The 20,980-nt window shown below is 39.9% G+C and overlaps 1 protein-coding gene across 4 annotated transcripts; it reads left to right on the forward strand.

Moving 5' to 3' along the window:
- The first annotated feature begins 344 nt into the window (after nt 1-344).
- Nucleotides 345-20,084, forward strand: itgb3b (integrin beta 3b). Of its 4 annotated transcripts, none has more exons than XM_034118822.1 (16): nt 345-430; nt 1,405-1,520; nt 2,259-2,344; nt 2,987-3,191; nt 3,316-3,568; nt 4,525-4,687; nt 5,327-5,488; nt 5,644-5,739; nt 6,259-6,348; nt 6,826-6,960; nt 9,648-10,092; nt 12,826-13,048; nt 13,131-13,231; nt 13,823-13,942; nt 18,415-18,581; nt 19,202-20,084. In XM_034118822.1, exons 2-16 carry the CDS (start codon nt 1,448-1,450, stop codon nt 19,268-19,270), a joined length of 2,388 nt encoding a protein of 795 aa, XP_033974713.1. In that variant the 5' UTR covers nt 345-430; nt 1,405-1,447; the 3' UTR covers nt 19,271-20,084. The 4 variants fall into 4 exon arrangements, with proteins under 4 accessions (XP_033974713.1, XP_033974710.1, XP_033974712.1 ...); XM_034118819.1 differs by having other exon boundaries at nt 363-430; nt 2,241-2,344; XM_034118821.1 differs by having other exon boundaries at nt 392-430; nt 1,408-1,520; nt 2,241-2,344.
- The last annotated feature ends 896 nt before the right edge of the window (nt 20,085-20,980 follow it).

Consider the following 20,980-nt stretch of genomic DNA (forward strand, 5'->3'; position numbering starts at 1 on the left):
GATTTAAAAAAACTGTAGATTTCACATGAAGAAAATGACATCTGGTGGATGTAAACGGTACTAAAGCCAAGGACAAAATAGTTATGCAGGATGTTAAATGTACTTATTAAGCCACTATCATATTCACATTAAAACCTGTGTTGTCCAGCCATTGTTAACCATACTAATGTATTTTAAAGAAAAGTTAGCTTGTAGGCTACTGTGGGAAACATGTAAACACAAATGTTTACCTTGCTTGAGGGGTTCATCATGTCACCGAAATTGACGTGTTAATCAGATCACGTGCCTTAGGCCTACTTCCGGGAATGCAAATCAAAACAAAGGGAGGTAGAAAAAAGCGAGAAAGTCGGTTGGATATTAGTTGAAGTTTTGACTTACTTTCTAATTGCAAAAAATGGAGCAAATAGTTAATTCTACGACGACCACTGTGGTAAGCTTACATTGACTATGAAGAAATATTCTTGCCAAATAATTGTAGTTTACTCAATGTGGCTCCACAGCAATTTACAGCTTGTGAAAAATACGCAATTTAGTCAGAATTTGGCTAACAGAGACACTTAGCTCTCCAAACAGCACCGATTTTATTACAAACTACAACCAGATGTAGCTTAGGACAACCGACAAATAGTGCTTAAAAAATATTTCAATAATAGGCTAAACTATTATCTGATCAAAGTTACGTTTTCAACCTATCTTTAAGTCATTATTCGGTAATTTGTGGCATAAATAACAGAAAAAAGTCTGTTTTTTCCTTGTACACCCTGCAGCTAAAGTGTTCAGACCTACCAAGAAGTGAAACTCGTCCTTAGCTGATGTCCACTAGTGGGCAGCATACACTAACCTCATTATACACTTGATTACTGTTCGCTTACTTTACATTAAGCCTATTGCTGATTTGCATTTAATATAAAGCAAACACATCACAACTCAGTGATTCAGCCAATAAAACCTACATTTTCCACTGAGAATTTACACTACAAATTAGTTTTTTGCGGAAGCTATTTGTCTCTTCTAATTAAAATATAGGCATATTGTAGTGCCAAGAGATAGGCACATGTATATGACATTTGAATATTAACCGTAGGCCTACGCGATATTGAGTAACAGATTCAGAACAGACACCAGGGTGCAAAACAACTTACCAGCTGGTTTAACAAGTTATATATATTTAACAACACATGTTTGATGCTCAGACCTGCCCTCCTCGGCTCCTCAAGAAGAAAACCTCCTCACAGATTGTGGATGCTGCACTTTTCCCGCCCACTGCAGTTAATAGTATGATAATGAGAGCTGTAGATGAGGAGAATGGGAGGGGGTGGCGTTAAGACATTTGACTCTATTTGGAGTTGTGTCGATTGCAGATGAAGAGAGTTTTTTCTTCTTTTGGTCTGCTTGTACTTCCAGCAGAGCTCGTTGGCAGGCTCTTTCCTCTCAGAGCCGCACCAGGATGGGTGCTCTCCCGGCGGGCAGGACACTATGGATGTGTCTTTACATCTGCATTGGAATAACGGGAGTATGCGGTAGGTGCTGACATGTAGTTTACATGTTTTGCCCGTGCAGCCAAAAATATGTTCCAGGGAGAAAAAAACATCAGACCAGATTTCAACTCTACTAAATCTTTAAAAAAGATATGCTTTCAGATTAATTGGACTGGGACAGATCTGCATGTCCTTCTTCAATTCAAGTGTCAGTGATGTTTATTTGTGAAATGTGCATGTGTTTTCCTGCCTTTGAATCAGAATCAGAATCAGAAACAGGTTTATTACCAGGTAGGTTGACACGAGGAATTTGACTTGATGTCGTGGTGCATACATAAAAGTAAAAAAAAACAGATAGAGAACTAGAAAAATGTAAAAAAAAATAAAAAATACAGTAAAATATAACAGTATTTACATAGACATTGAATGGAATAATAAAAAGCAGTAATAAAAAGGAAAATACTGACAGTTATGACAGTGAGTCAAGGACATTAGGTATGTAGAATTAGTATTTTTACTCACTTGTCTAACACTTGAAAAACTTCTCATTTGTGTTTCATTTTGCTAATTGGTTTGATTTCTCTAAACAAACTGTTTTTCTTTAACTTGTTCTCATCAAATATACCTAAACTCTGCTCCTTAGCCAAGTTCCTCATACTGTATAATATATGTGTTTAATTTGAATTGAAATCAGTAACAACAACAACCCACAAATAAGGTAAACACTAATTGCTGTTGGCTGCTTTTGTAAAAACTAAGCAGCTCAGCGTTTGGTTACAGGTTCTAACGTCTGCACCTCCAGAGGGGCCAGCACATGCAAGCAGTGTCTGGCTGTTCACCCCAGCTGTGCGTGGTGCTTACAGGAGGTGGGTTCCTTTTCCACTTCACTTCATTCAGGCAATGAACATTTTGCAAGCCAACAGTGGTACCTCCTTTTAACCGCTTAATTTGGTTGAGAAATTTCAGTTTTTACAACATCAAATGTGTCCAGGTGAATATGAATTCCATTTTGAAAGTGAAATCCAGGCACTTTAGACACAGTGACTGTCCTCGTGTGACTGCATGTGGATGTAGTCATGTTTTCTGGTTCAAACTAATCTGAAGTGATTTATCATTGTAGAACGTGGAGTCCACACACAAAGCCTTTCACACAAGTGCCCTATTTTCTCAGGATGACTTCACTTGGACCATTGCTGAGACTGGTTAAACAGTCAGACAGTGTTCAAATGGGATGGTCTTTTTAATTTGAGGGGGAATTTGCTTAATTGTGTTGCGAAGATGTTGGAGTGCATCTTTATTCCAAGAAATTAGTTTGACAGGAACATAATGTTGAACTTCCTCATCACGTATCCTTCAAATCAATCCAACATGCCCTTATCTCTCAACAAAGCTTTATTCCAGATGGGAATTCTCTAAATAAACATCTGTATGACACATTTTTAACACATAAAATACCTCTGAACAGCTGACTGCTTCTCTGTATAAAATGTACATGCCTCTTCTGTCAGGACTTCGGCCAGGGGTTTGCCAGATCTTCCCGGTGTGACCTGAAGAGTAACCTGGTGGCAGCAGGCTGTGCTACGTCTTCTCTGGAGTCTCCAATCAGCAAACTCCAGGTGATCGAGGACCGGCCCCTCAGTAACAAGGCAGCAGGGGCCACGCAAGATGTCACACAGATTAAACCACAGAGACTACAAATCACCCTCAGGCCAGGTAAGGAATGACGTTTCTGACATCCTGAAGTGGAGAGATTGGGGAATATCAAGAACATTTTATAAAAGATGTACCATGAAGAAAATCTATTTGAAAAATGATGTTTCTGTATCTCCCTTCCAAGATGATGCTAAGCGCTTCACAGTGAAGGTGCGTCAGGTAGAGGACTACCCTGTGGATCTCTACTACCTCATGGATCTCTCTTACTCCATGAACGATGACCTCTTCCGCTTGAGGACTCTAGGAAAAGGCCTGGCCGAGGCCATGAACCGCACCACCAGCAACCTCCGCATGGGCTTTGGGGCTTTTGTGGACAAGCCGCTCTCGCCTTACATGTACATATCCCCCAACGAGGCTGTGAAGAACCCCTGCTACAGGTAAAAGACAATTATAATAAATTCTTCGTACAGTATTATGCAACTTTATGGGCGTTATTCAAACTTGGTTACTTATAGTAGTTAAGTTCTCCTGCATTACTTGCCCTTTAGTCTTGTCACATTCTCTTGCACCATTTTATTTCTACTCTGTTTCTTCTTGCACTCATTTTATTGTTTTTTTAAATTTGTTTTACGTTATGTATGTAGTCTGGGACTTAAGATTGTCATTGTCCAACTACACTGACATTTTGAACAGTGGGCCTCATATAGGTACCTAAACAGAATCCAGATCCCATTGTTATAGAAAGATTGTTTTTGTGATTGCATTTACCATTGTTTTGCATTCTTAATTATTACCCACTGGTGTTGATTTCACTGGTTGTTTATGTCTGCTTGTGGAAAACTAGCTTCATAAGGTAGATGATGTCATCATAGTGAGGACACCTTTAAACACAGTGTTGTAAAGTCAAAACGCAAGCATGCCCGGAGTCACAGCACTTGTTAAAGGCTTACAGTGGTGCTAGGTCAGCTACTGGGAATCAGCCGCAGGTAATCTGCCCGGAGACTGAGAGCGTCCTGATGCTAAAGGCTGTTACTCCGGCCAAAGGCTCCTCTGAGGGGGAATTGGTGGTTTAGGGTCTCTAGGGGGTCACGTGCTTTACACACAGTCTGCTGAGCTCCAGCCACCAGGAATGTTTGTGTAAAAGATAAGAAAAGGGGGGAATTTTAGTCTAATAATAATGTGGAATACAGAGAAAAAAAGGGGTCAACCAGCAGTGTAGGAGAGACTTTTAATTAAATGTTAATTAACCCCCCTTGCTTTAATAAAATTGAACTGCTTTTAATAATTTATGGAGGCCACACATTTTTTACAATGACATATACAGATGTTGAAATGAATGAAAAATCAAACAGCAGCTCTAGTGAACTCTTGATGTTCTCTGCTTCATTGACAGCATTAACACCACCTGCCTGCCACAGTTTGGCTACAAACACGTTCTGTCCCTGACGGAGGAGGTGGGCCGCTTCACGGAGGAAGTGAAGAAGCAGATGGTGTCCAGGAACCGAGATGCCCCAGAGGGAGGCTTCGATGCCATCGTCCAGGCTGCCGTATGCAAGGTGGAGAGACTCACCCACCGACTCACACACATGACTCTGATTTTATCTTATAGTCGTTGTTTTAAGTTGATCTTAAAGGTCCCCTATTATACTGTTTTTCATCAATATATTATAGGTCTCAGATATATACAAAAGATGTCTCTGAAGTATTTGGCTCGAAATACCGAACAGATCATGCATTGTAGCATCCCATAAACCCCTCTGTTTCAGCCCTGTTTCAAAAGTGCTGATTCTGTGTCTGTTACTTTAAATGCAAATTAACTGCCACTCCCCACGCCCCCCTGCAAGATATTTGGTTAAAAAGAACACAATGGTGCTCTAGGAGGAGATTCAGGTGATAAGGTGTGGGGGTGTTACCTTGGTTTGTTATTGGCTTATGGTTACACAAGCCAAAAAAACGTGATGACATCATAAAGTGGCCAAAATCTGATCAGGACAAAAAGTGAGCAAATATTTTTTCCTGAAACTTTCAGAATCTCTTAACGCAGAGGGGACAGATATTTATGTATAAAAGTGGATTTTGCATAATAGGTGACCTTTAAAGAGTAATTCGGAAAAAAAGTAATTCCTCCTTCAAAAGCTCATTTAAATAATTTGACTTTCCTTCTTTTTGCTTGAACCTGGCTTAATGGGTTCCAGGAGCGGATCGGTTGGCGTCCCGGTGCTTCCCACCTTCTGATCTTCACCTCGGACGCTAAGACTCACATGGCTCTGGATGGTCGTCTGGCTGGAATCGTGCAGCCAAACGACGGGAAGTGCCACCTCAACTCTGACAATATGTACAGCATGTCTACCACCATGGTTAGTGTTAACCGTAAGTGTGTTTTTGGTGCGCAGACCTTAGACAGAAACAGAATGAGAGAGAAACTGAGGCAATGTCACCCCCTTGTTTAAAGTATGAAAATAAATATATTAGAGTTTATGTTTGCTAACCACACTGTCCGGTTTCTCCTCAGGATTACCCTTCTCTAGCTCTGATCACAGAGAAGACGTCGGAGAACAACATCAATCTCATCTTTGCCGTCACCAACCCTGTGGTTCCTCTGTACCAGGTCAGTAGCTCTGCATTCACACTGAGAACATCCAGGATTTGATTCTCTTCAAGTTCTGTTTAAAAGAGGAAATTAAGCAAATATTTGAAAACTGAAATTGAGAGGGTGACAAATCCAACACAGTAATCATGTCATCTTAAACACACTGTAGCTAAAGTCCTCCAAACCTCGCTGGTTTTAAACTGACATTCTTGGATCCTGCATTGGAAACTGAAACAATATGCAAACTCAGTATTTCCCAAATGGGAAACACTGTCATAACTTACTTATTAAGGCATTCATAACAGGAGAAGAAATAGAGGAAATGCATATCAAGCTCCCATTGGCCATGAAGGTGAAGTGAAATAACATCGGGTAGGCATCCGTTTTAAAGTGTAAGAATAAAACATTTAAAAACAAGACATCCTACTATTGCACCTTGTTGTTATTTCTTAATATCGGTATTATTATTATTGCTAGTTTTCCTGACTGTGTAGGGTGACAACAGTCTTCCAATCTGTCTGTCCTTCTGTCTCATAGAACTACAGTGAGTTGATTCCTGGCACCACAGTAGGAACACTGTCGAACGACTCGGGCAACGTTATTCAACTCATTCTGAAAGCCTACGCTGTAAGTGTTATATACACACACACACACACACATTTAGGCTAGACAGTGTTTCAGTGGATGACATGTGTTTGCTGACACACACCCACAGCATCTGAGTCATACACACTGTCGAGCAAAAGTCTACAAAAAAATTCCACATAGGCCGAGGTGTGAAGCTGACCAAATGTGGGAGGCTACTGGCTGTTTTTCATTATTTATGTTTTATTAGAGTTTATTATGCAGGGAACTGGTACATTTGCTTTAATAGTCATAGCTGTTAATTTGTGTAGAGATGTGCATAAAAGCTTGTTTGCTTATGTATGCACACTTAAATGAGTGTATTGGCTTACATGTATTTGTAAAAAAAAAGAGGGATTTGGCTCCGCACAACCAAAATGGACACCTACCATGTGATTTTTGTTCACAGTGTGCTACCCTACATACTCATTCCACCATGTGTATGTGTTTCCCGCTGTTGTTCTTCATTGCTGTTAACAGAAAATCCGGTCCAAGGTGGAGCTGGAGCTTCAAGGCGTCCCGGAGGAGCTGTCCCTGTCCTTCAATGCCACCTGTCTGAATGGAGAGCTCATCCCTGGCCTCAAATCCTGCTCTGGGCTCAAGATAGGGGATACGGTCAGTCCATACATTTTTCCAAGTCCTCATACTAAGGTTGTTTTACTAGCTGGGAAACGGTTGCATTCAAATGTAGTAGTAATGTCATCGTCACACTTTGTCACAGGAAATGTCTGGAAATGATGTCAAAATCCTGCAACAAGGATAAGTAGGTTGCAGAGGTAAAAAGAAAATTATACTTTATTTTGTAAAATTCCCTAAAAATAAACTGGTTTGCAAAAGAAAATGGTTCCAATAATGCAGGGTGCGTACGGGTGCTGGAAATCCTTGAAAATGCTTGAAATTGTACAAGGTGTTTTCAAGGTTTGAAAAGTGCTTGAATTTTGGGAATGGTGCTTGAATTTGGGATAAAGTGCTTGAAATTGTAAATGCTTTACTTCGCTTTTTAGATTAAAAGAAAATAAAGAAGTCGGAGCGCGCTTAATTGCTTCGCTTTTACATAAAACAGCTCCGCCCCGGCCTTCCCGCGCAATGCGCGTGACCGGCAAGTGTTTTTGTTAAGTGTGTGACCTGGGCATTCTGATGAGAGTGATAGATGACAGTATGCCAGGAGGTTGCCGTTTCAACGAGCGTTGGCTAGCAGAAGACAAATACAAGCCATGGCTAAGACGAGGGTCAAGCGAAGCCCAAGAGTAGCCTCCTGCAAAGTGTGCAACAATAACGATGCGAGAGTCTGCGCTGACGAGCCACACACCACACGAAAGGTACGCCAGAGTAGAGAATTTTAGATTAGGCTATCGTTGCATGTAAAATACATGACACTTTTCTCTGTGCGCGGCAAAACAAGCTCGCCAAAATGGCTTCACTAGTCTGGCAGTATTTTAAGTGTCCGAAAATGACAATAAAATAGCGGTATGCAACGTGTGTGTGAAGCAGAAATCCTGCAGCTCCACCCGCTGTGACGGACCGGTGAGCGGAGCAGAACACACATTAAGAGTTAGACCTAACACACTTAGCTATTTGATCTACCTCTGGAACAAGCTAAACTAGTTATAAATATATTTATTCTTCACTGTCGGGTCGCTCATTACTGGATCAGTGAGCTGCAGGAGATACTGACGGGCTGTCAGGAGAGAGAGAGAGAGGGGGAGAGAGGAAAAGAGAGCGATATCGGTATCGGCCGATACTGATTCCGGCGATCGGCTCCAAAATTGGCGATCGGAGCATCCCTAATAATTGTATATGATATGTTTTATAATGATTGATCATGAAAGTGTTCTCAAAGCTGGTAAAGGTGCAGCTAGTTTGAATGACTTTGTATACTACAGAGTAGCTTCTGAATTTACTCCAGGTGGAACTAAAGTCTGATTTAACACTTGATTATATTTCACATCATTCATCCACATCTGTAAAGTAACTAAAGGTATTAAATACATGTAGTGGAGTCAAAGTACACCATTTACCTCTGACTTGTGTTTACTGCCAACCTAAAAGTACCTCAAAAATAGTAATCAATAATATATTGAAAAGTTATTTGGCTGATTGTTTTATATTGGCTCAGCCAGGTTATATGGGATGCCCAGTCTACGTACAGATGGGTCACTCATTTTGAAATATTAAACTTAGTTTTCTTTTCTAACATTTTAAATGTTTCATCCTCATGTAGAATGCTATTATGAAACACACATTTGGTTGTTTATAGCATAAAGAACATCTGATTTAATGTGAGGTAGGGAAATAATCATTTGAGTATAAGTATGTGTATATAAATATGTAATTTACAACAGCTGTAAGATGCTTGAAAAGCTTGAAAATGCACCTTGAAAATGCTTGAAAAGTGCTTGAATTTGACTTTGGAAAAGGTGTAAGAACCCTGAATAATGGTATCCCATTGAGTAATTGCAGTGGTTATCTAAGAAAATGTGTTTGAAGTTTGTAACTGTTTAAAAATGTTAAATGGGTAGCTGCATTTACACAAGTTGGTAACAGTATTGTCAACTGTCGTGCCAATGTGTCCAACCTTTAGTTGCTGTAATAATACAATTGCAGAAATAACATGTTAGTTGGTTCCATTTACAATTTTGCAAATTCTTCTTTCACCTCTTTCCATTTCCCTTCTGGCTGTAGGATTTCCTCGCAGATGATGGAAAAACATGCATAAGGACTGTTTTTGTTTCTTAAATTATGTTTTTCCGTCCTTCTTCTGTACTTCTGCCATCTCCATTTAGAGCAAACTGTCTGCTTAAAGAATGCTTTTAGTTCCTTTTTATTTAGCATTTTTTCTTCATCACAGCTTCTTTGGCTTGTTCTCTTCTCACTCCAGGTGACATTTTTTGGCCTCCGTACATTTCTTCTCTCTGCCTAAGCCCCTCTTGTTTTTCCATATATGGTTGTCTCTCCAGATGTAGTAACTTCTCCCCCTTTTGGACATTTACCAGATTTGGATACAGCGCTGAATGAACAAATACTTTGACTTAACACACATGGAGGCCTTCCCTGTGTCAGGTCTTTGTGCAGTTTCCACAGAGAATGCTCACAATTTGAGCGGCCATTAAATGACCATTAACTGAACCATTTAAGTGCTGTTACATGTTAGGTAATCCACACCAGGTTGATACAGAAGAATGGCTAGTTTTACAAAGTGTGGATGCAGAAAATGTCATGAAAAATCTAATAAAAAGGGCTCTAAGCATGACTTTGACCCTAATCATGGATTATTTTAACTTGACTTCCCTCCTGTCCTCCAGGTGTCTTTCAGTGTTGAAGCCAGAGCTCGTGGTTGCCCCAAACAGAAGAAGAAGACCTTCATCATTAAGCCGGTGGGCTTCAAGGACTCTCTCTCCATCACCGTCAACTTTGAGTGCGACTGCAAGTGCCAGAACAAGGCCCAGCCCAACAGCCCCAAATGCAACCATGGCAACGGCACCTTCGAGTGCGGCATCTGCCAGTGCCACCCGGGTCGCTTGGGGCCGCACTGCGAGTGTGCCGAGGGGGACTATAACCCCACGGAGCAGGACCGCTGCAGCGGGCCCGCGGGCTCCGGAGGACCCCAGTCTGCCATCTGCAGTGGCCGGGGGGACTGTGTGTGCGGACAGTGTGTGTGTCACAACAGCGACTTTGGAAAGGTCTGGGGAAAGCTGTGTGAGTGTGACGACTTCAACTGCCTGCGCTACAAGGGGGATCTGTGCTCAGGTAAGATCCTGTTTTCTATCTACTGTAGGGGCATGAGAGGATAATAGTTAATTGACAGAAATGTTATCAACAACTGCAACTTATGCTAAGGCAGAAGTGAAAAAAGCCCATCACAGTCATATCACAAACACCAGGGTGACATCTTCTGATGTCACGTTTTGTATGACCAGTCTAAAACCCACAGATCTTTAACTTACAATTGTAGAAACCATCAAATGGTCACAATGGAGAATCTGGAACAACTGAGTTCTGACTTTTTTCTTAATAAATGACTCACAAATTGTCTTTTATTATTCAAAAATGGCAAAAGGGTCACGGCATCTCCAATATGATTATATGTGATTTGCTGCTTTCCCAAAATATTGAACTATTCCGTTTATACAGCACACAGCAAGCATATGGATACAATTAATAGACAAAGAAGGTTAAAATTGCCCACTGACTGTCTGTGGTAGAGTAATAGAGAATGAGAGTAGCCCGCTTTTGTTCTGAGAGTTGGCAGTCCCCCTCACCACACTGACTTGCCACCCACCTCATCTGGGGGGAATTACATACAAAAACAACCCTGCCTCCTGCCCAGGACATGGCTCCACTTATAATAAACATGATGTAGTTTGTTCACCCTGTGTGCGTGTGTTCAGGTTGTATGTTTTTGTCAGCCGAGCCGTGCTTTTGTACCATGGAGTTCAGCAGGATTCATTCACAGAGAACACTTTTTAAGTTTAACGGTAGCTCACTTCAGAGTTGACTCTCACTTTTCTGTAGGAATGAGTTTGTTTTTGATAAGAGCTTTAACTCAGAGCCTCAAGATCCTCCTCCTCATGTTTTAAGAGACATGATGTCAGCAAGAAGTCATAACACATCATACTCTAAAGATGTTTGTAATAGGGATTTTAATAGCGATTCTTCAAGTGAGATTAGCTGTGTTAAGTAGGGGTTAGACAATGCATAGCATGCTGTCCGTCTCTTCCTAATGGTACGGTAGTTTATTTGCTTTCATTACTGACAGCTAGAGGTTATCTCTTTCTTATCTTTTGCAATAAACTATACGAGGAATAGTCCATCATTTTGGGGAATACACTAATTTGCTTTCTTACTGAGTATTAGATTACAAGATCCTCCTTTGTCAGTTTAAAAAAAGCTACAGAGAGCAACCGGTTAGCTTATATTAGCATAGACTAACACACGAGGGTAACAGGGAAGGGTTCAGATTTTTGTATGATGGAAAGTGGCATTAGTCTTCTCATCTAAACCTCAAAAGACTCCAAAACAACTGTTAATATAAAGTATCAAATAAGCAGGAAGAAAATTAGAGATCATGGAGGCAAAATAAGTGCTCTTCTTTATTGTGGCATTTCCTTTTAGTAACTTATAAGTAGTTATATATGTTTTGCTAAGGGTATGTCATAATTCAGCTTCAAGTTTTGGCACAGACTGCCTCAAACTTCAATACGTCATCAGTTATCATGTATCACTCACCCCCCTTTCGCTGCTCTCACACAGAAATGTTTTGGCTGTATTCCCCAAAGCCCGTAGATTAACATGAAAATACCTTTGTGCTTACACTTTGGCATGTGTGGTGTAATGGCTAAAAATAAACCCATGTTTGGTCAGGAAGGGGCTAAGTGGGGGAGAATTGGAATTGTTCTGTGTGTAAAACATGGTCTGCTGTTGTCTTGAAATACCTTTTTCAGTGTGAGGACCATAGTCTTCTTTGCTCCCCCCACAGAAAGGTCTAATGAAAAGCCAGTGGTCCTGTGGTCGAGTGGTAATGACAGATCCACTGACCCAAGAAGCTTCCTGTCTCATTGTTTATCTGAACATTGTTTTGCAGTGATAGACCACAATGTTTTCTGCATTGTCACTCTCTTGCATGCACACATCACACGTACATGAAAAACAGCAAACCAATGTGCTCAAATGTACCCACATACACACCGACACTGAATCATGCAGCCCAAAATAAAAGCTTTCCAGACACCACGGACACACAATCACTTTAACAGTTGCAGGAACATAAGTTACAACTTCTGCTTTTCCATTGTTTGCGATCACAATTCAAGAGATACAATACTTATGGAGCTATGAAATGTCCTAGCAAGACAAAACACTGATTATTAATTAATCAAATGTAACATGGCGGTAAACGCGTTGTTCTTTTATTTCACTCATTGTTGTAAAACTTGGTACCGTGTAAAGAGAGGAGGGACCAAGTCATTTCTCAAAGTTAAGACTTGTCATCGTAACGGGGAAATACTGAAAATGACACAGCTTGTGGTAAATATATTCATGAGTCTTTGTGGTACCACGTCCAGTCATTACCAACTCATTCTGACCATCAGACATTGGTTCCAGCTCACATAACTTTATTTTAAATACTAGAGGAACAACATTTCCCAAAGATGTCCTGTTGTGACAGGCTGTGCTCCGGGGAGATATGAATTCAATGGTTTATAACATGGAATGATTAAGTCATAAAAACAAGCTTATCAAAATAGTTGTTTAAAACAAATGATGCACAACAACTGAAATGACAGACATGCCATCCTCTTCTTTCCTCCCTCTTTCACAACTCCAACCACACCCCTGTTTTTGTACTACTTCTATTGATAGATTATGTTGTTTAATTGCTTCCTCTTTTGCTATTTTACTCCAAATAGCACGTGTTGAAATTGTAGTTGTATCAGTAAACAATGTTTTAGAATCTCCTCTATCCTTTTTTCCCCCTGACAGGCCATGGCGTCTGTAACTGTGGTTTCTGCCAGTGTGACCCAGACTGGCAGGGTGAGAACTGTAACTGCTCCAGACGTACCGACACCTGTATGTCCAACGTGGGCTTGCTGTGCAATGGGAGGGGTCACTGTGAGTGTGGGGCCTGTGAGTGCACCCAGCCAGGGGCCTACGGGGCCACGTGTGACAAGTGCCCCACCTGCCCCGACGCCTGCACCATGAAGAAGTGAGTCTGCACACATATATCATAATCAGTATTCTAAAAGGTTATTTGAAATGATGACCTGATGTTTGTTTCCTTCTTAAAGGGAGTGTGTGGAGTGCAAACACTTTAAGAGGGGCAAGCTGTTCGACGACAACACCTGCTCTCGAATCTGCAAGGATGAGATTGTGCTTGTGGATGAAATAGGTGAGAAAATGTTATAACTGTTGCTAATAGATAGATAGATAGATAGATAGATAGATAGGTACTTTATTTATCCCAATTTGGGAAATGTTTGCGTTGCAGCAGCATAAAACACAAGGCAATGTACATGAGAGAAATGAAGACACAAGAAATAAACAGTCCAAAATATTTCTGAAATAGAAAAGCATTAAAAAGTAAAAAGAAATTATGATGAGATCTTAGAAGCAAAACCCCTGAATGTGTAGAATTTAGCAACAATGCTATTGAGTTTCAATGAAAGTGGCCATGTATAAGAGGAAGAATGATTGATTTCTTATTTTTTTAAACACAGCATCCCGATTTGAATGTAGTTAAGAAGTCCAAATAAACGCCAATATATAAGAAATTAAATCGATATAACAGAAAAAGCTTCTTAAACAATTCTATGATTAAAAGATAATGTGAAATTAAAAGGGAGTTTATTAAAGTTGCTCCATGTTGCATCTAACAAATATCAATGTGTTTTGCAGCTTTCTTAAGATGTTGAGGTATCTGTTACACCAAAAGTGCCTTTACCAATTGTTATACCATTTTTTCTCTTGAATGTTCATGCAGTGCTTCATGATACAAATGCTGTGAACTGCACTTACAAAGATGAGGATGACTGTGTGGAGCGTTTCCAGTACTATGAGGACTCCAGCGGCAAGTCCATCTTGTTTGTCGTCAAAGAGCCAGGTAAGAGATGAACATACTACACACAAACCTCTACACAAAACACAAAGTTAGCAACAAACTGGTGAAGAATCTGGAGGAGTTAAAAGATAACGCAGCAGATATTTGGTAAGGACCAGAACAAGCGCTTGAAGAAGAGAATATTCAACGTTATGCAATCCTGTCTACGGTCGAACGGGTACGATCTCCCGGGGAAATGAAGGCTCAAATGACGGCAAAAGGTAGTGCGTGAATCGTTTCTCAACTAAACAGGAAGACAGAAGTGCTTCTGTTCTCCCAGATAACAGCGTTCCCCAGTTACCAGGTCAATTCAAAGTTATTTTTAGTCATGTTGCCCAATTCCCATTAGCAAACATAGGGGGCAGTTGAACTGTGGAAACCAAAATGTAGTGTGGTTGGAAGTTGATCCTCTTTGTGGAAAACTGAAAGCAAGAGAGGCTCAGTTTATTATTCTTATATTAGGCTATTATATAGAGTCGTTATGAATTTGTTTTAAAGCTCAATAAATAACAAAGAAGACCTCTGACCGGCACTTTTCTAATTTTGTACAGAAGATATAAACTTTAACGGACATAAAAAATGTTAACGGAAACTCTGCCGCACGGTCCCCTCGTCCCTTGGGAGAGGCGGAGAGGTGGGTGTTTTTCATCTGCTGGTGGACTACCGGAGAGAATTACAGCAGGAGCACACGTCCACCGCGGAGAATAAACAGAAGGGCAACCATGGCAACCATGCTCCGGGGTCTTCTTCGCTGCTTTTGGTGTATTTTGTGGCGGCAGCAGCGCCACTTTCAGGCCTGGCATATGTACTACAGCGTTTCCAGCGGTCTCGTGTGAACGGACACGTTAAATGAATCGAATGCGTGTGAATATGTATTTATATATACAGTCTATGGTGTGAACGGAAGACTTTTTTGAAAACGCATACGGTGCGTAAACGCAAACGTTCCCGTGTAAATGGGGTCTAAGACAGCATTGCCAAAACTAACAGCACTTAGAAACGCTTGGGGAGGTTGGTAAGTCAGTGTGAAAGCGATGAGGGAAGCACAATGGAAGAAATTACTGTTCAGATAAAAAGGATTGAATCTACAACCACAAAAGCATCTCCATTCAGCCAAACAAGCACACTTGCCTTCACAATCAGTGTTTTTTTTCTCCACCCAAGTACAAGTTGTCACTTCCCTGCGGCCTGCCCTTCATCTGCTTGTAAAGCGGCCAAATAGAAAGAGTGAGGGGAGGTAAGAAAGCCTTTAATGACCACCAGTGCCCGCAAAGAAAGTCTGCCCCTAGGTCTGCCTTTAATGAATGTGTGTGTTTAATTAAGGCGCAACTGGAGAGCAGAGAAGTACACCAACATTTGCCTTGAACACAGGGAACCCCGCCGTGTCAAAGAGGGTCGTTAACAGCTGCCCTGCTCCTCTAGGAACCCGCTGATTCGGCATGTTCTTCCAGAAGGAACGCATGAGAATAAGAGAGGAAACTAAGCAAGCAAAAGAAAGGGATAGAGAACATGTTAGAAAGGAAACATGAAGGTGTGTAACAAAGGAGAACAGAAGCAAAGAGGACAAGATGGAAACCAGGCGCTTAAAAGGTGGCTTGCAATTTTTTACATATTTTGAAGTTGATAATTAAAAAATAGTCTCAAAGCACCAACCTGACTTTTACATATAAGCCATAATGAATCGGGCGATAGGATCCAAAGAGCAGTAAATAGAAGTAATGGGGAGAGGAAGAGGAGAAACGCTTTGAAGACGGCAGTAAAAGTTCACCCTGGTTGCCCCACTATGTTACCCAACACTACTATGCACATTTGTATGTGCTGTCCCACACACAGAGAAATGGTCAGAGGAAGAAGTACTCAGATCCTTTACTGAAGTAAAAGCAGAAACACTATAGGTCTTAAAATACTCCATTACAAGTAAAAGTCCTGATTTCAAAATGTTAATTGAGTAAAAGTACAAAAGTATTAGCATGAAAATGTACTTCAAGTACAAAACGTAAAAGTACTGATTCTGCACATAGCCCATTTCAGAATAGTATAGAGTACAACGGATTTATCAGCTAAATGTACTCAAGTATCAGAAGAAAAGTACCCAGTATGCAAATTGGTCTTTCACAGAATTGTATTATTTTAGAATATTATTTTACCCAGTTTTTTCATGAGGATTTTAAAGTTTGTCAGCGTGGAGCGAATTTGAGAGACTTTGCTAAATACTGGGTTTATAAGTAATATAGTAGTGCATTATATCAAATAGGTATATTATGTATTTTTATATTTAAATGTACCTGGCCATGTTATGAGTGATAAATAAATGTAGTGAGTAAAAAGTATAAAGTAGTATAACATGGTGATACTTTAGTTAAGTATTCTTTTTGACTAAATTGTACTTTACTTAAAGGTAGGGTAGGTAAGTTTGAGAAACCGGCTCGAGATACACTTTTTGTTATATTCCATGGAATGCTCTTAACATCCCGATAGCAATGAATATCTTAAGTGCTTTGACAAAAAATCCATAAAAAAATGTCATCTGTGGAAGCCGTAGTACTGTAAAAAGCACGACCAATCATTTTAGCCGGCCCGGCTAAAATAACTGGATGGCCTACCTGCCTGTCAGCCTTCCATCTGTGCACAAACTTATCTCATGCCCTCATTGGTCATGTGCGCGTTCGTGTGTGTTGGAGGAGGGGCTCTATAAGGAAGTGGCAGATTTTCTCCGGTTGTGTATTTTCAAATTCTAGCGATCTCGAGCCGGTTTCTCAAACTTACCTACCCTACCTTTAAGTACTTGATTAAAGTAATTAGTTATATTCCACCACTGCAAATAGTCCCATACAGTAAACAGACATACATCCAGTCTGGCAAACAAACAGTGCTCACACATATGGACCAGGTGGCTCTCATCACTGGTGGCTAGAAGTGTGAAGGTAAGACATTTTTGCAATGAAGAAACTCAATTGCTGCCAGACTTCAGTTCATGAATACAAATAGAATAATCATATTCACTACAAAGTGCTCAACAAACAAAATGATAGCAGCTTTGGTAAAAAGCTTATATTCACTATAAATAAGATGACTACTTGGATGTGACAGAAGCCACTTGCAGCGACAAACCCACAGAGATTAATCCCCCCTCTTAGCTCCACACAGCTTAATAGCAACTGTCAGCTAATTCCGCTAATTGTTTTGGTTTTCCTGCCCACAACTTAACTGGTTTGGTTCACTCTCACTGCTTAAGTGTCTTTTTTGGTAACAGCACGCATCTGTTGTTTGTAAAGATCATTGTAGGCACAGCAGATGGGCAAAGTCAGTACCTAGCTGGTATAAATATTTCAAGTGTTGGTTGGGGCATATTATAGAAGAAATGGCCACTGTTAGCTAAAAAGTAAGACATATCAATTTAAAAGTGACAATATGTCATGTATTTACAGCTTGTTTCCACTGCCCCCAAGTGCCCAATAAAACAAACTGTTATTGCGGTTCAGAAGTTTTTAGGTTTAAGGGCTTATGAAGCTTTGTGAAGAGCGTAATGCTGCTAATCTGCTTCATCTGGGAATAAAAACAAACTAAGCTAACTGGTTCCAAGTAAGAGCCATTTGCATTGTCGTTAATGAATACATCCTGAAAACGGGCAAAATCCAATCAGTGAACTATTTAGATTGAGATCATGTGACTTCCTCTCAAACAACTATTTAGACTAGAAGTTGTAGGCATAAAATAAAGAATGATTCAGCAGTACATGGCCTCAAAGTGCTCTCATGTTAATTCGGAAACATGTTTGTTGGTTCATTTCGGAGAAAGTTTCCCAGAACATCTAATGATGGAAAATAAGCCTTCATGTTAGAGGGAGAGTTATTTCAGACATCTTTTGTACAGCCTGCATGAAACTCTACAAATCAAATTCCTCCTTAGTTTTGCCAGACCATAAATAGGGAAGGGACGTTTGTGGCCTGGTTGTGTGAGGTTACTATTTCCCATCAGCCCATCCTCCTCTCTGCTCTTCGGTATTTAAAGGTCCCATTGATCTAATCGTGCATCACTTGACAGATAATATCGTTAAGAAAGCCTTCATGCTAGAATATAATATTATATTATAATAAAGAGAATATAAATATATTTATATATGGTCAGATTGAACAATAACATTAAAAAACATCTCCTTGGACTTTGAGAAACTGGGATGGACCCCATTTTCTGACATGTTCTGGACAAAGCGATTATAAATCAAGAAGGTAATGAGCAGATTTATTTATAATGAAATGACTAGGATGACAAGTGTCAAGTGAATATTCTCAGGATTTAAAAGCACACTTTTAACCTGAAAAAATAGCATTTAGCAGAGGAACATTAGCAACATCATCTAGTGCCATGACAGGATGGAAATCATTATCACTTCCTCTGGACTGCCTCCTTGCTAATCGTCTCCTGTGTCCCCTTCTCATTATTATTTTAAATATATTTTTCTTCCCTTAATTCAGAGTGCCCCAAGGGTCCAGACATTTTAGTGGTGCTTCTGTCGGTGGCAGGAGCTATCTTGTTCCTCGGCTTGGCGGCACTACTCATCTGGAAACTGCTGGTCACCATTCACGACAGACGGGAGTTTGCAAAATTTGAGGAAGAACGCGCTCATGCCAAGTGGGACACGGTCAGTAAATGTAGCACGTGGTGACATGTGTGTGTACATTCTTTATTAGGCTCTTTGTTTAAAACTTAGATTAACGAAAGGTATAGTCAAGGTTCATTTAGATGTAAATAAAAAAGATAAATTAAACAACACTAAATGCACTAGATCTTCTTTCCTTGGATTAATTATTTTAGCGTGACATGGCACACACTAATGCAATCATGACTGTACCTTTAACACACAGACACTAACACACAAAAGGCCACACACGCAGTCTCTCTGATTCGTTTTCTGAAGATGTTTTTTATTATTTTTGGGGCATGCTGTTACTCCCAGCAGAACAAAAGCCAGCGGAAGGGCTGGGTTTAAATTAGGTAACGCTAATTATCCTTTACTGGTAACACTAACAGGCCTCTAAAACACACCCAAATCCCAAAGACCCTGAAACCACTAAGAAACACAGTGTAGTTCTAAGGTGCTCACGAAGTAACTGAAATGAAAACGTTACACTTTTCTTTCTCTTCTGCATTTCCCTTGGTTTCCTTTTTTCAAATGTACCGAGAATACTAAACCATAAGAATGAACTTGTTTGTTGTGAAACTCAGTTTAATTTATGTCTTCTTCGTGTATTTGACCAACAGGGACACAATCCTCTCTACAAAGGAGCCACATCTACCTTTACAAACATTACATACAGAGGAAAAGACTGATGCTACTGAACTCAACACGGATGAAGAATAATGGACTTTTATCATTTTTTTTGGGAAGGCAGCGAATCATGTGCAGGCCTCTACTGTCACAAGTCAATAATTAATAATTATTTGTGTTTGTAAATATGTATAAATGATTTCTGAGGACACATTTTATCAGGGATTTGTCATAAACAGCCACCTATACTACACTGATAAATGAGATAATGCTTTTTGGGTCGACAAAGAACTCGTGTTGTGCAGGTTTGAACCAAATCACAAAAATATATTTACACCCACACATAGTATCCTGCCATGTGCAGCAAATATTTTAATTTGCCTATATATTGAGATAAATATGGAGCCCCAAAGTTTGGAAAATGTTTTTTTTTACTTTAATGTCTCTTTAATCAGCAATATTCTGGATCATTTACAAAAGTACATTGGATGGTTTTCCATTTTCTTTCTTTTCTTCATTACATCTGGCGAAAAGTAGTTTTAAAAGGAAAATATTAGCGAAAAGATCTGTAGATTATTCTGAATATCTGGCTCAGAGGGAGATAAAACCACAACTATGTACATGACTGGATACCACTGAGGTTTAGTGGGAAAATACTTTTTTAAAGTGACATGTCAGCTGATCCTTGAAACCAGTGGAAGAACAAAAGGGCAGATAATAATCATGATAATAATCTAAAAAAACTTCTGATCATAACTTTGGATTTCCCATTTGTCCCATCAGTGGAACGATGGCAACATTTCAATGGTCTTTAATTCAGTCAAGCCATGCTGGAGATATTATGTGGTCTGCAGTAAACTTGTAATTGTCTGAAAACTGGTGCAGTTTCTTGTTTTCACTGAGAGATTAGGGTTTTCACCCATGTGTCTCATGACATTTTATTTTAGTATTATAAGTAGTATCATTACTTTTGATAAAAAAAGATACGCTGTTGTAAATTATTGAAGTTTTTAAAAGGTACAACAACTACTTATTTTCACTTCACGTCTTGTTTTTAACTAATTTCCCCAAGAATACCACAATAACAGACAACCAGAGTTTCCTCTCATTCACATTTTCTTTAGAGTCTGCAGAGTTGCCTGTGATAATCTTTTATCAAGCCCTGTCAATATTTCACTTTAAATGTTCTGCCTCTTGGTGATTTGTTCAACAATCAGCATACACAGGATGCACATCACTCAACACTACCGGCTAAAATAATTAATACATGAGAAGAAAGGTTGTGGTTTTACAAAGATGTTTTAATTTTAGACCAAATGAAATTATTCCAAATGACGCATTACAGGGTTTTACAAGAGCCAAAGCTAGATTATAAACACTTTTATTACAGTTAGAGGACTATTAATGTTTGTGCTGCCTCCCTGCTACACTGACCTACACTGAGTACGCCGGGCGTTTTGTCTGCAGTGCTCTGCTGCCATCTCCTGGATTTACACCGCATAACTATAACTTTGGTGCTTGTCTGTTATGTAATACAATCCAATATACAAACTGAACTATCCAAGATGAATTATACATCGTACACGGAGCAGTATACTTGCAGATTAGGTCAATTGGGTTGAGTTATCGGTGCTGCGAGGCGTGCGTAAAATGGCACAGGCATCGCCTCCCTCCGTTTGGAGACGCACTGATCCTGCTGCTATACGTTGGCACAAACAACATAAGGCACTACGCATACGCTAGAGTTGATGGCAAAAAAGACGAACAAACTC

Source organism: Trematomus bernacchii, unplaced genomic scaffold, assembly GCF_902827165.1.
Source record: "Trematomus bernacchii unplaced genomic scaffold, fTreBer1.1, whole genome shotgun sequence".
Taxonomy (NCBI): Eukaryota; Metazoa; Chordata; class Actinopteri; order Perciformes; family Nototheniidae; genus Trematomus; species Trematomus bernacchii.

Bases quoted from the DNA above. Each gene is read 5' to 3' on its own strand.
- itgb3b (XM_034118819.1), top strand. From the start codon at position 1,448: ATGGGTGCTCTCCCGGCGGGCAGGACACTATGGATGTGTCTTTACATC. The intron at 4,688-5,326 runs GTGGAGAGACTC...AATGGGTTCCAG, and splicing joins TCCAGGCTGCCGTATGCAAG to GAGCGGATCGGTTGGCGTCC. The intron at 6,349-6,825 runs GTAAGTGTTATA...TGCTGTTAACAG, and splicing joins TCATTCTGAAAGCCTACGCT to AAAATCCGGTCCAAGGTGGA.